Here is a 14,974-nt window from a genome sequence, read left to right as displayed (position 1 = left end):
ATTCAATTCTGGACTTAATGTACTTTAAACATCTGGCCTGGCTGATGTGGGAGTGGTGATGGTGGTGGGAAAGCAATAACAGAGTATTGTAAAAACTAGACTTAAAAAAACCCAAAAAAAACCCCAAAAAACCAACAACAACAACAACAACAAACCAACAAAAAAACCCCAGCCATTTTTGGAAAAGCAAATAATGGGTATTCAGCTCTAAAGTGCTTTCTCTGGCTGTAGATGTCATGCTCTGCTCTCCAAAAGATGTCCTGCCAGAAACTGTAAAATTTAAAAGGAAAGTATGTTTATTTGGAACAAAACTTCAAAAAAGAAAAGAGAGAAATTAGATTTTTTTATGGAAAAACAACTTGAACAGCATCTTAAACTGCAGTAATGCTTAAATATTTACTGTAATCATCTTCTTAACTCTACTTAGATGCAGATGTTTTACCTGAAAATGCCATCATCACTTCAGGGGAGGTACCAACAACTCTGGTGGATGCATCGGACTTTGAGTGTTCCCTCTGCATGAGGTACGACTACATTGACCTGGGATTAAGATTGGAAAGCCTTTCTAGCTTCTGAAAAAGAGTTTTCATGGTGTCAGAAGGCAAACCTGCCAAAGAATGTCTAAATCTTTACTCCGTTCCTTTCTCCTGAACCTTGCATCTCGTGAATCTTTACAGATGTTGTTTTGTCCATTGTTTACCACTTCTAGAAATGGAAACCTTTTTCATATCCTTAGATAAAACTGTCGCCTGTGATTTACCCAAAAGCAGGAAAGGAAGAGGTGACTAGATCTAGTTACTCCTTTCCACAGTTTGGGAATCTGCATTGTTTATGCTGGCAGCTTAGCTTTTCTGCTCTGTGTTCTCATGTTCAGGTTGTTCTACGAACCTGTTACCACTCCCTGTGGACACACCTTTTGCCTCAAATGCCTTGAGCGTTGCCTTGACCATAATCCGCATTGCCCACTCTGCAAAGAAAAGCTGTCAGAAGTAAGTATGTCCTTGCCCTAAATAACAAAAATACAAAGCTGTGTTCTTCTGAAAGCACGTATGTGGGGGGTTTCTGTGCTCTACTTGCAGACCAGAACAACACAGTACTACCCACAGCATCAGGCTGTGCACAAACCTCGTTTTTTCCAGGATATATTTGTGTCATTCCTTGGAAGACAAGTGGGGTTGTTTGGTGCTTAAAGGAACAGAGGCTTCCAGTATCACAATCAGACTTCTGCCTGGGGACTCCCGTCCATACTCCTGTTCCTACCACCTCTTCAGTCTGTGTCTCTACCTGCGGTGAATGAGGAATGGTTGCTCCTTGGTCAAAACTTCTGCTCCAGCAGACGTGACATGTCTTGGAGTACTTTTTGGGGAGCCGTAACCTCGTAGCTCTAGGTGAAAATAATGGATGAATCTTCTGCAAAAGCTAGGAGGAGACCGCCTTTTCTTAGTGGTAGTACACCTTCTGCCAAAAAAAGGGCCATAGTTGAAAGGGCGCTGGAGCGAACCTTGTATCCTAAAGTGGAAGTTTTGATACCGGAAGGCTGGAAAGGAGGAGGGATCAGTACGGTCCTGAGCTAATGTGCTGTTTAGCCTTAGGAAAGGGGATGGATTGGGAGGAAGAGATGCTCAATGACTTCTCGTCATCAGACTTAGGAGTTGACTCTTCCTTGCAGTTTCTGGCAAGCAGAACTTACAAGAAGACCGTCCTTACTGAAGAACTGATAGTCCGTTACTTGCCAGAGGAATTATCTGAAAGGAAGAAAGTTTATGAGGAAGAAATGAAGGAATTATCAAAGTAGGCTCTCATTTTACTACTGACAGCTGTTACAAAAATGTATTTTTAATCTAAATTACTTGAAGAAGCTTTATTTGCTTGTGAAAATGCACAAAAGGAATGAATTTCTAAATGAATGTAGCAGATGTTTTGTATTTTTGACATGTTTGCAGACAAACAAACAATATGCTCAGATGGTGGAGAGGCACAACAATATTCTTAAAATAAAGATAATTGCTTTTTCCTCTGAAACAATGTAATAGCTTTAAAAGTTATAATGGGGGTTTTCTGGGAGTCGAAGCCTAATTATAAATGGGTTATACTTCAGGTCAGGAAAAGTTCAAGGGCTCACTGTTGTCAGTGACTTTTGGATCTTGCACTACAACTTGGCTAAAATGAAAAATAAAACATGCAGTTAAGCCTGAAAAAATACTATGAGGATTAGTGATCTTCAAAATGTAATGGCTTTACTGTGCTTTGGAATTCTGTACCACCTTGCTTTGGACATGGTTGGTTCTTAGGTACTATATTACTATAAAAAGTTATCACCAAAATCTTAGTACTTGTATTTAACTATTGATGTACACACATTTGAAAAATTGGCTATTTTTTCTTGACTTTTCCTCTACGAAAGTAAATTAGAGGGATTGTTTCTTTAATGTACTAACAGAAGGAGTCCTGAAATATGTTTATCTTACAAAAATGACAAACTTTGACCAGATGTATGTTAGCAAAGAATGAGTCTAAAGAAACCACTGGACTCAGTGTCATGTTAAGGGCTTATGCTGAATAAAGCAGTACCCAGAAAAAAGCTGATTTTTTTTTTTTTTTAACAATTATCTTACAGTTTGAATAAAGATGTTCCCATCTTCGTATGTACCATGGCCTTCCCTACCATCCCTTGCCCACTCCATGTCTTCGAGCCTCGTTATCGTCTAATGATAAGAAGATGCATGGAAACTGGTACCAAGCAGTTTGGCATGTGCTTAGCTGACGAATTAAAAGGGTAAGGAGATGAGCTGAGGGTGTTTTGTTGTTGCAGAAGTTGTTGTGATGCTAGTGGAGTAGTACAGCACAGTATATTTGTCTCCCCAAACCACTGTGGTTCCTTCCAAGTCCTGTACAAACCAATAAAGAAATGTCTGGCTTTTTTGTTCCATATATTAAACATTCCTTTTGACACAAAGTTGTAACTTTTATTGCTCCCCTGTTGGATGGATAGCAAGAATACAACTCATCCTGCTACTCCAGGCTCCAAAAATAGCATTTAATTGTCTGCGTGGTTGAAAAGCTTTCTGGCCTGTTTGTTCTTGTGAAAGCTGACTGTCTGTATGAGGCTGCTCCTCTGTCTGCTCAGTTATAAAAGACAAAAATAATATCAAAAAAAATTCAAACCTTGCATAGTTTTCCTGCATAGGTAATATAATTTGAAAGAGATAGAGTATACCCTTGTCTGAGAAGCCTGTTCTGCTGCTGAACGCTTAATTTTGATGTTTGTCTTTACTGCTGTGTTGCAATGTCTAAACTATCTGCAGTGAGTGTGTTACTTTGTCTTTGTACTTGATGTTACCTTTAATTCATTTTCGTGAATTCTGACACTGGCGTGTTTCTGCCTGCCTTTGTGGTGACTGAACACTAATCATTAGATTAAAACCTTCAGAGTTTGAACTCCTGTATAGATAACAGTTTCTTAGGTGAAGGGGATAAGAAGATGCTTGTGGGGGAAAAAATGAGGTGATCTTAAGAAAGGTCTACCTTACAAGGTGTAATAGGTAGTTACTGACTTCAGAAGATGCGTTGGAGTGATGCAGACTGTAGCATGGGTGACCAGTGTAGATATTTGTAAGGACACATTAGACAGGTATCCTCAGGAGCAGCGTTTTTGTAGGTGATTATCACTGGAGCTGAGAGGAGGGCATTCATACTGGGACTTGGCAGCCTGTCCTTGTCCAGTTCAGTGTTTATTTTATTTTATTTTTTTTTCCTCCCAGGCTGGATGGTAAGGTGGCAGTAAGAATAAAGGAGATGCTACAGCATCCATTTGACCTGCTGTCAGTGCTGCACTTGGTGCAGTTCAGGCTCCCAACAGCAGCTGATGGGTCCACAGTCCCTTCCAGGCCTTGTTACCAATTTTCTGGAAGCACATACTTGTAAGAGTGAGGAAAAAATGACCCTAGGACATGAGTGATAACTCCCCTTATATCTATCAAAGCTTATGGAAGAGCCAAACGTATTTGTACTCAGGTCTAATACAGAGGGCCAAGGGCCTACAATTCCAAAACCATAAGAACTGATTTATTAAGTATTGTCATAAAGGATATTTTAAAATACAGCTAGTACGGTTAGATTTTGTCTTGTCTGGTTTGAGTTACTGAAATAATTAAACTTTTTAAGCATGGTATTATAACTTAAAGACTGATGTGCAGGAGGCCCTCATCTGTAGACATCTGGCAGGCTGTTGCAGCTTCTTCCACAAGTAATGAACTTCTGTTGATTCCAAATTGCGAAATCAAGTGGGAATAGAAAAAGTGGGGAAACTTGTTTTGCCTCTTCTACTAAGACATGAATGTGGAAGGCTGAGATTCGTACCTCCTTTGAAAAACACTGACAAGACATGTTCAGTTTATTACCTTGCTCTGTTTTATTTCTCCTCTGTAAATTAAAACTGGGAGAAGAACTGTTTATAAACAGTACATTTTATACCCATCTCTAGGTGCTTTCTTGTCCCTTTTCGATTAAAGTCACTTTCTATCCAAGAGACTTTTCAAAGAATGACAAAAAACCTCCATCGCTTATACATTAGTCTCTAAACTTGGTATGAATGTCACTAAAATGCTTAATGTAAATAATTGTTGGGTAGCAGTTTAAATAGTGTTTAGTCTAATATTGCTATAATAAACTTGCTTATAATCCCATTGTAGAGCATGAGGGTTTAGCTGTGTGCAGCTGTTCTCTTCTTGCTCTTCCTCAGGTGGTTTTGTACAATGAATATGAGAGAATGGTTGTTCACAGTGGTTGGCTTTTTTTTTTTTTTCTCCCCCTCCCAAAACCATGTTTCTGGTAGAGTAGAAACAGAACTCATTTCCCCACAGTGTCTCTGTTTCTTCATCACTCTGATGTAAGAAATGGCCAAGCCCTGGTAAAACAAGGATTTCCTTGATGAAACATTTATCAGACCGTGCAGGGATTTGGTATCTTGAGACTGGCTTGAGACAGGCATTGTCCTGGTTAGCGGTAGGCTGAGGTACAGAGCTGCAGGTGAGCACATCCTGGTGAAGAGTCCTTTTGACTCACTACTGCACAAATGTTGAGTAGGTGAGCCTGATAACATTGAGTAAAATATTGCATGCTCGTTTGCAGGATGTGATTAAACTCCGTACGTACTTTAAATGTAACAGATACAACAGTGCTTTTATAGAAGTTTTTCGCTTTTTTGGATTTTGTGGGGTTTTTTTAACTTAAAGGGTACAAGTGCAAGAAGAATCTTGCTGTATAGAAGCCTTTTCCTTCTAAAGCCTGTAATCCTCTGTTTACACCTTGGAGCAGGGAGATAGTCCTCCTAGCCCTGCATTTGTTCCTCAGTTTCTAGATTTCCTTATGGTATCTTTACCCATCTTGTGTTCTTTGCAAACCAGGTGAATTTGCCGCCAGCACCTGGCAACTCCCAGCATGAAATGTGTTCCAGTTTAGTCTCTTGTCTCTTCCCAACCCTCCCTCCCCACCCCCCCGAATATTTACAGTCTGAAAAATGCTGCTGCCCTGGACCTCTGAGGGAAGGCAGAAAGGGTGGGGGTTGTGTGGCTTATGTGAATACGCAGAAATGTATTGTCACCAAAGCAGGATCTTCTTTCAAATAAAAAGTGGTGAATTAGGCCCAGTATTTGTCCTGATGTGTATAAACACTTGTTGATGACTTCCACTTTTATGCCCTTCTGTCATTTCAGATTTGCAGATCATGGCTGTATATTAGAGATCAGGGACGTAAAGTTTTTTCCTGATGGGCGCTCAGTTGTTGATACAGTTGGTGTCCGTCGTTTTAGGGTCTTAAGCCATGGCCAGCGAGATGGATATAACACAGCAAACATCGAGTATCTTGAAGATAAAAAGGTGATCTATGGTGCAAAGTTATTCATACCCATGTATTGCTGGATTCACTTAAATAGCCTTTCCTTGTTGCATTTCAAGCTAGATGTGCCTTATTTTTAAACCAGTATCATTATAAATACTGAAGCTCTATTTTGAAAACCATGGAACAAACTTTGTCTTTTCCTTCCCTCTCTTCCTTTCTGCCCTTCTAATTATCTCTGCTTGAAGTGTTGCACTCCCTTCATGGATCTCAAAGTAGCTTCCGAGACTCAGGTGCTGGAGGTCTGTCATGGTGTGTAGGTGAGGTCAGGGTAATGTTTTAAAACTGGTACGGACTTGAAACCCTTGTAGGAACACATGGCCCTGTTGTTAGAGAACTGACTATTCTCTTTCTGACACTGAACAGGCAGTTGCCAGACTTCATATGAGCTCCAGGCTCTGGTTTACAGAACAGGTCCTCAAACACATATGGGAGTCTGCTCTTAAAATGAGATCTTAGTGAGATGTAGTCAACCATGCCTGCACACGCATCCATCAGAGCTGGCTGAGAGCTGAGAAATGCAGAGAGCGGAGCAGTTTTTAAAAACAGGTTCTCTTACAAAAGTGAGGTGCTTGTGATGGGTATTGGCCAAGGGGTGGATTTTTGGTCATGCTTAATGATGGCTTCCTGGATCATCTTTAGAGCATGTCTATAAAACCCTGCTCCCTCTAAACACTGAGTTTAGCAGTAATCTCATGCCAATTGATGAAGTCCAGTCTGGTCATATAGCTCTTCAGCGTGCTCTCACAGTTGAAGCACAAGTCTGTAAAGTCTTTCCTGACCTGTGCAGGATGATGCAATTGTTTGCCGGGGCAGGAAAAGCACAATGTGTGGAGGTGCCTGCCCCTGCAAAGGGTCAGAGTGGGCAGTCTGCTCAGAGTGAGGGCTCTGCCACGTTTAAATCCCCAGTGAGAGGTGGTGGGTTGCAGGTATCCAGGCATTGTTTGTATGTGGTGCCAGAGACCCACCTCTTCATAATTAGGGTGAGATTTACTTTGCCTCACTTGAGAGGCTGATGCCTGTGTTCAGCACCCTATGTTCATGTTATATCTGATGGTGAGAAATCTTAGTCTAAAGCTGTCTATTTTATCTGCTCTTAGATACATACCTTAAGATGAGATTAATTGCCCTCTAGAGCTGTTTCTTCTCAGCTCTGAATGTCATCCAGAACAGCTACCTCAGATGTGCATCTGAGTAGCACAGATGAATCATTGGTGTGTACAGATTACAGGAGGAAAAACCCAACCCCAACTCCCCAAAAAACAAAACAAAACCAAAATAAAAACAAAAACACCCCCCACAAAACAAAAAACCACACACACACATTAAAAAAACACCAAAAAAAACCCTCACCAAAACCCCCAACCAACCAACCAAGTAAAAAATTAAGGGGGGGGAAAAAAAACACCAAACACAATCCACCAAACAAAAACCAAAATCACCAATTTGTAATGGGTTTTGCTTATGCTTTTTCTTTTCCCTAATGACTGATAGTCTGCCCTGTGCAACTAAAGCACGCTTTGCTTCAGTGAGGGTCTTTTTTCATGGCCATTCCTGATATTGGGAAAGTATCTGCTTTCCCTGCTTCCTCTGTGCTCAGGTGTCTGCCCTCCTCCTCTTCCTCCTTGGCTGTCCTACCATGGCCTTAACAGTTCTATAAAATTCTGCTGAGCTCTAAATGCCATAGACCCCCTGTCTCTGTGCTTGGTGGCAGTAGTGTTTCTTTGTCAGACGATATACCAATGTTCAGAGATTCTTCTGCGACAGGGGCTTGAGGTTGTAGATTTGAGATTATTAATGTCCTGGGATTAGAGAGCAGATTCTTCTGTTGTGCCAGCATTTAGGGATGGATATTAACAAGGCAGTAGCTGCTCCAAGAAATGTCGCTTCAGAACACCTAGGGGAGGGTAAAAAGACTCCAGCATCACAAGTTTGAAATCTGAGAGTTTGGTACAGTTTGCTTAGATAAGGACATTTGAACAGCGGTAGTCACTGCGTTATTTTGCTTCGCTTGCTTCTGGGGAAGCATATGGACTCCACGATATCAAACCTGTTTTGTTCCTTCTCCCTTCTTTTAACAATAAGGTTGAAGGACCGGAATATGAAGAACTCGTCCGCCTTCATGACTCAGTTTATGATCAAGCTGTTGCCTGGTTTACTTCTCTTAAAGACAATATGAAAGTACAGATTCTGAATCATTTTGGGTCCATGCCAGGAAAAGAGCCAGAGCCACAGGTAATAAAACCTTCCTACTTATTCATCCTTTTTCTGTATGCAATTTTTACACAAGACTCTTTTCTGACAGGTTTTTGCTATGTATTTGTGCATTCTAAGCTCTTCTACTGACCCAATGTTAAGGAAGTTTCTTTTCCCTAGGTTTTCTGCAGCAGAAACTCAGGCATAGGTTCCAGGAATTCTTCTTAAATAATTTATTCACAAGGTACAGCATAGAGCAGCTCAAGCTGGGTGCCTCCTGAAGAGGGATCTTGGATAAAGATAACCTCAGGCAATTACAACCCCCCAATCCAAGCCTGCCAGCCCCCTCACATCACTCAGGGCCAATTGCAGAATTAGAGTCTTGGGTCTCCCCGTTCTTCATTGGATCTTTTCATCAGGCGGGCTGTCAATCAAAGTCCTGACCTTTGGTTGCTATTTTGCATCTGCAGCTGGAGAACAATAAGTTCTGGCAATAACCAAAACATTCTTCTCTTTCTGGTCTTCTTTTAGAGACCATTCTGTTCATTTACTTATCTCCAGGGACACAGCTCCCCTTATCTTCTAGCTTGAACCTTTGTGAGACCTTTTTTGCTTAACAAAGCAGAAAGTTCAAAAGTTCACAGCTTGCAGAAGTTATGCTAAGCAAACTTACTTATGCTGAGCAAATTCTACACAAGCAATTTCTAAACAAGTTCTATGAGAAGCAGTATACCAAATAATTCAATAAGCTAAGGCAGTCTATTCCCTGGCACCCAATTTTGATCTATTAGCCTGAAGCATGGAAAACAATCAATGGAAAACACTATATCAGTGTAAGCTGATACCTGAAGAGATCAGTCTTAATGGTGCATATAGACAAGGAGAGCACCTGAAATAAAGTGTTTAGTTGCTGTGTGAACTGTTTGTTTTATGGTGATTTTCTCAGCAAATGGGAGTTGGGAAGGAAGGTGGTGTTCTTCATGGAGCAGTGCTGGTGAATACATGATTGCATGTCTTTTCCATCCTTTTTCAGAGCAACCCCAGTGGTCCTGCCTGGTACTGGTGGCTCTTGGCAGTGTTGCCTCTGGAAAACAGAGCTCAGCTGGCTATATTGGCTATGACCTCCCTTAAAGATCGTCTTATCGCCATCAGACGCGTATTGATATTTGTGACTCGCAAAAGACCCAGATAACATGGACTTCAGTTGTGAGTGGGCACCAAAAACAACTCACAACAGGTTGTTCTGGGGAGGGCAGAGGGGGAGGGGTTGTTTATTTTTTTTTAAAGATTTCTTCAAAAAGGAACAGCCCTTTCTGACTGCGTCCAGCGTCCGTCGATTGCATCAGTTTGTTATCCTGGGTATTCACCAAACCTTGCACTCTCTCCTGTTTTCCTGATGAAATCTGAGCCTCTACAAAGCTGTGCTACAGTTGGAGCATAGCTGATAGACGTGGATAGTTGCTTCAAAGTACTACAATAGAGTTGATGTTTTAGCCTGCAAGAGAGTTAAGTACTAGAGTAGCACCATTGGCCTGCATGTGATTTGGATTTCCACTTAGTAGGAAAAGGAAACTGGACAGCGGATTGAAAAGGTGTTTCCTAGACTTTCTTGAAGGTAGTGAACAGAAGAGGAGTCACGCTGCCCGGCAGAAGTATGCATGAAGACTAAGACCAACAGTACGCTCTGTTAGTGAATGGGTAGGCAGTCTGTCATACACCCACATCTCTCTCTTTTCAGGAAATAGCAGTCTGTGAGGAAAAAAAAAAAAAAAAGCCATTTGTGGTCAAGGCATCTGAGGATGTTTATCTGAAAGAATAATAGCTACTGAATAAGTACACTATTTAGTAGCCTTAGGTAATCCCTCGTGTTGTGATTTATGTGTTGTAGCAGATTGAATATGTACAAAATGTTTGGAAAAGTGTACTTTGGTTTATTTGGAAAGAAAAAGTAATCCTAGCTGATCTTATCACTGAAGTCAAATCAGACCAGCTCCCTAAAGTATGATAAACTCTGCTGTGAAATACCGATTTTACCCCACATCTGAGGGCGGTGTGCTGCGGTTTGCTCCGAACGCCTGTTCTGCACTTGGAACCGGTGAGGATGAAACGTGGAGAGGTTTCCATCTCCCTCCTGCCTGCAGCGTCTTGCCAACCTGTCATTACATTGGAGGGATCTCTACTGAACGTCTTTCAAACCAAAAGTATTGTAGATTAGTACCAGTTCCTGTATGGGATGGAATGGAGTCCACAATAACACCATGAAAGGAGGCACAAACTGAACCTTCAAAGGCAAGTCTCAATGCAAGCTTAATTCAGGTGTTAACCTTCATTTGTCTTTTTGATTATTTTTTATGTAACATTTTTGTTAATATCTAACTTTGATAGCTTTTAAATTGATTGCTTGTCAGTCAAATGATCAATATTTGCTCACCTGCCAATGAAATAACTAACAGTGTTACCAACTCAATTGGCATAGTTTCCTTTAAGTAGAACTGATACTACAACAGGAAAAAAATGTTGACTTGAATCTCCACATGCTGCAAGCATAGCAAGACCAATGTAAAGACTTGTTCCTGTGCAGAAGTCTGGTAAGAAGAAATGGCTGTTTACCTAAATGGTCAAAGTGCCTGGTTTCTTTTTTTAGTTCTTTCGTCCTTATTTGTCAATGAAGATGTATTTAAACTTTTTTTTTTTCCAATTTGCACATGAGTTCTGGAAGAAGACTGCGTTAAAATGCAGTGATTAAGATATATTACCTGCTCTTCTTTGGGTATTATAGTCATAACCTGTGTGGTCTGGGAAACAAAAATACGGAGGTTTTTCCTTTCAGCAAACGGCTACCACAAATGGTTTCTGTAACATACCCTGAATGTACTGTAACTGCCTCTACCTTGAACACGCCTTTTCTATTTAAATAGTTTGTAAGTATATTCCCTGAATTGTGAAGTGCATAACTTACAACCAATGATGTCATAACCTCTACAGTAGCCTTCTGCAAGTTCTGCTACCATCACCAAAATACTCAAAATTCAAGTTGAATGCATTTCCTCCAGGATTTGAAGATGGAGTCACCGAAGGATAAAAAGGAATTGTGCTATACCTGGGGGAGGAAATGTCAGAAGTCAGTAGTCTTCAGCCCACTGTCAGCAGAGCCACCCAAGGGTGGTTCCCAAACTAATTCTCAGACCAGAAGATGGACTGTTTGGTCTCGCAATCCTATCTGTTCAGCTTCCTGTTCTTCCCGCCCCTTTTCACACTGTGTATTTCTTCTAGACTCATCTCGCTCCTTCGTGTGTCTGGTGTAGTTCTGAGTATTACTAGTTTAGCTGCAAGGGGACGTCGATGCTATTTGTATATTGCTGGTCCCTGATCTTATGTGTGCTTAATTTTACATAGAGGAATGTGTTTAAGAAAAAAAAAAAAATCAAGGTGCTAGTTAGTGTCTTCTTGGCTTTGCCTCAGTAACCAATGTGAATATTATTTGCAAAAGTGATTTTTCAAGATACCTACTTTTGAGGTACTTCTGAGAGGAAACCCTACAGAACAAGAGAGGTTGTTTCCTACTGTTCTGTAATGTGTAAAGACACATTTTACATGAAAGTGTTCATGAAGGCCTGCATAATTAATAGAGTGATAGTTACCTAAAAGAAAGCTGAACTGTAGAGGGATTTTTTTTTAGTCAAGGTTTAAAGCAGTTCGTGAATATTTCAGTGACTGATGTTTTGGATTAATGATAACAACACAGGAATTGTCCGTGTATGGATGCAAATAATCATATGAGCAGCCCAAAGCGGACATTTCTTCCAAAACGTTGAATGCTGATCGAATAGCAGAGCTTTAATAAATAAATAAAAAATCACCACTGCCCTGTGGTACTTGCTTTCTAAGGGAAAGTACCGATTTCATTGTTACCAAATTATCTCTGCCATATAATCTCTACGGCATCCAGTAGTACCTCACGGGAAAAGCTAGCTATCTCATTTCTCTCTAGAGGAAATGTCCACGTTACAGCTATTCTACGCTTAGGTGTAACTTGTTGTCAAGGTACATGTGGAAGCATTGGAGCTGAGCTCCTGGAAGAGACAGACAGGATTTGTTGCCTTTCTAGCTCATTACACTTCTCTTGCTTGCCGTCCAAGCAAGGATGCTGGGATATATGATGAGTCTTTTCACTGTGGTGAATGTGGCCCTTCTTTATACATCATAAAGAGGCCAAAATTTAAAAAATAAAAAAAAAAAAAAAATCCCTCTACCTCTACACCTGTTGTTCACCTGTAAAGCTTCAAGCTACAAAATGATATATATTTTAACCTTTTTTTGTCTTTCAGAAGCATACTAATTGTTTGCCACTGAGGCCTTTTATCTACTGTATTTTAATATGTTCATTTGATAGTCATTGAGATATCTTTGTACTTCTAACCTGTAGATCTTGTCATGTTTCTTACTGCTCCTTTTTCCTCATTCTCCAGTCCACTTTTAAATTGATAAATAGAAAGCTGTACACTCTCTATTCCTATTACATTTTACACTAGTGGAACTGGTATTTCGGTAGCGCCTTAATTTTGCAGTTGTGAAATGATTGTATCAACTCTTATCTGGGGCTTCTGACCAGATTTAAACGAGTATGTTTAATGTAGATAAACTTGAAACCATTTTTTACTGTTTTAAAGTTAGTTATGAAATGGAGTGTGTACATATGTATAAATATAAATTATTAATCTGCACCTTTTTGTATCTAGTAAATACAGAAGTTCATGTTCTAACCACATTTGGCACTTCTTGTTGCATAAGCAAAGCCAAAACTTTTTTTAAAATTGCAATGTTCATTTCATGTATATTTGCAATATTCATGGAAAATGTATTTAATTTATGTGATATTTGGAATAAAACAGGTTGAATTTATAAGAGCGTGAGTTTATGGGAAAGCTTTATCATTCTGTGAGGGCTGAGAGCTGGAGCTGTGGTAAACAATATGAATAGAAACAAGCTGCTCATGGGCTGTTGGAAGGGGGATGATCATTTGGTTTCCCTGACAGGAGCCCAGGGGATGAGAACTGACCCTCACAAATTTTTAAGAAGCAAATATAATAATGTTTATAAATATGTAAAGGGTGAGTGTCAGGAGGATGGAGCCAGGCTCTTCTCGGTGACAACCAATAATAGGACAAGGGGCAATGGATACAAACTGGAACACAGGAGGTTCCACTTAAATATTACAAGAAACTTCTCCGTGAGGTGCCAGAGCACTGGAACAGGCTGCCCAGGGAGGTTGTGGAGTCTCCTTCTCTGGAGACATTCAAAACCCGCCTGGACACCTTCCTGTGTAGCCTCATCTGGGTGTTCCTGCTCTGGCGGGGGGATTGGACTAGATGATCTTCTGAGGTCCCTTCCAATCCTTAACATTTTGTGACTCTGTGAAATATCCCAGGAGCAGTGGTTAGATGTTGGGGTTCATAGGTTGCATGGCAAAGGTTTTGCCCCCAGTGTGAGAGAAGCATGGGAGGCTGCAGAGGACACAGCACGGTGGGACTTGCTGGGGCCCCAGGGCTGCTGGTTGTGAAGCTGAGAGGTGGATTTGTAGGGATGGGAGGTTAGGAGCACTGGGCAGAGGTGGAATGGGAAGATAAACCCTTAACTCCCCCAGGAGTGGGATGCGACGAAGATGGGAGAGGATCGCGCAGTGTGCTCTTCCTCCCATAGCTTCTTGGATATTGAGTATTTTCTAGCCATAAGTGTGACCCGACTTTTCCCACAGAATAAACTCTGAAAAAAATATGGTTACAGTTAAGAACACAAAATGCTTTAATAAGCCTGGTGAAATAAAGTACCTTCAGAGTGCTGCAAGGCAAAGACGATGTTCCACGCCGAGGCACTGGGCAGGGCTGGCGCTGGTGTGGGAGGTGGTGGGACACCGGCCAGGCTGCGGCAGCAGCAAAATGCAGTTGTGGGAGGGCAAAGCTGAGCCAGATGGCAGAGAGCATATCCCATCCCTCAGCTGTGTCTCGCTGCCAGCTGAGCAAAACTACTCTGACGGCATTTTTTGTAAATACTAGCCTTTTTTTTTTTTTAATTATTTTTTTCTTCTGGTGTTGGATTGATTTTGGCCTTTGTGCCCGTATTCACTGGATGTTTGAGCAAACATCCGTTACAGCACTGCTCTTTTAAAAGAAGTGCAAGTGTGTGTTGGAGTACGTGTGTAAATTGCTTGAGCTGCTTTGATGTGCCAGACAACAGCGTTCTTGAAACATCAGTCTTTTCAGGAAAGGAAGGAGGTGAGGAAAGGCAACCAATTTAGCTTTCATTTTTATTATGTACATCCTTGTGCACCTCAGACTTTGAAAGCAATAGAAGCAGAATGACTGCATGAAGTTAGAAAAAAATCCTATTAATGTTTCCTTACCCTGCATATCCTTTGCTATGAGATGTCGAGCCCTGGAAAAGCAGCAGGTCAGATTGTGCCCATTTCCCAAAGCCATAGACTGATGCCATTCCTGAAGAGTGGAAACCCTAGTGGTCTGTTGTCCTCCTTGCGTTGCCCTCTGCTTCGTCAAACCAGGGACCCAAAATAATGCTGCTTAATGCTGTCCAGCAGCACTTATATTTGGAAGGCTGAGGACTTGCTGGAAGTTGTTGGCTATTGAGCCATAGAATAAGAAAAATGAGTAATCTGGACTAAAAAATCTGAGAGTATCGATGGGGTGGAAAAAAAAATGTGAATCCATGCCAGCACTTTTCCTTAGTTCCTCTAATGAATGTGTCTGCTACACTTACAGCTAAAAGACAGGCATGTTTTCCATCGCATTTACGTTACATAGTAGGAACAAGTTGTTTCTAAGTTGAGATGAATATCACTTGCTGACAACTTTTATAGCTCTGTGCTGC

The 14,974-nt window shown here is 41.0% G+C and overlaps 1 protein-coding gene across 3 annotated transcripts in view; it reads left to right on the top strand.

Annotated features, from left to right (window-relative positions):
* Positions 1-12,938, top strand: part of LONRF2 (LON peptidase N-terminal domain and ring finger 2) — a 36,278-nt gene extending 23,340 nt beyond the window's left edge. Inside the window, exons 6-12 of one of the 3 annotated variants that reach the window (XM_065655810.1) lie at positions 428-524; positions 875-989; positions 1,670-1,791; positions 2,618-2,776; positions 5,811-5,877; positions 7,982-8,131; positions 9,126-12,938. In XM_065655810.1, coding sequence (XP_065511882.1) covers positions 428-524; positions 875-989; positions 1,670-1,791; positions 2,618-2,776; positions 5,811-5,877; positions 7,982-8,131; positions 9,126-9,284 — 869 coding nt within the window. In that variant the 3' untranslated portion in view covers positions 9,285-12,938. Of the gene's footprint in view, positions 1-427; positions 525-874; positions 990-1,669; positions 1,792-2,617; positions 2,777-5,714; positions 5,878-7,981; positions 8,132-9,125 lie in introns of all 3 variants that reach the window. The other 2 variants (XM_065655801.1, XR_010607804.1) reach the window with 2 other exon arrangements.
* The last annotated feature ends 2,036 nt before the right edge of the window (positions 12,939-14,974 follow it).

This window comes from Caloenas nicobarica, chromosome 1 (genome assembly GCF_036013445.1).
Source record: "Caloenas nicobarica isolate bCalNic1 chromosome 1, bCalNic1.hap1, whole genome shotgun sequence".
NCBI classification, from domain to species: domain Eukaryota; kingdom Metazoa; phylum Chordata; class Aves; order Columbiformes; family Columbidae; genus Caloenas; species Caloenas nicobarica.
Note: the sequence above shows the minus strand (reverse complement) of the source record. Positions and strands in the feature narration are given on the sequence as shown.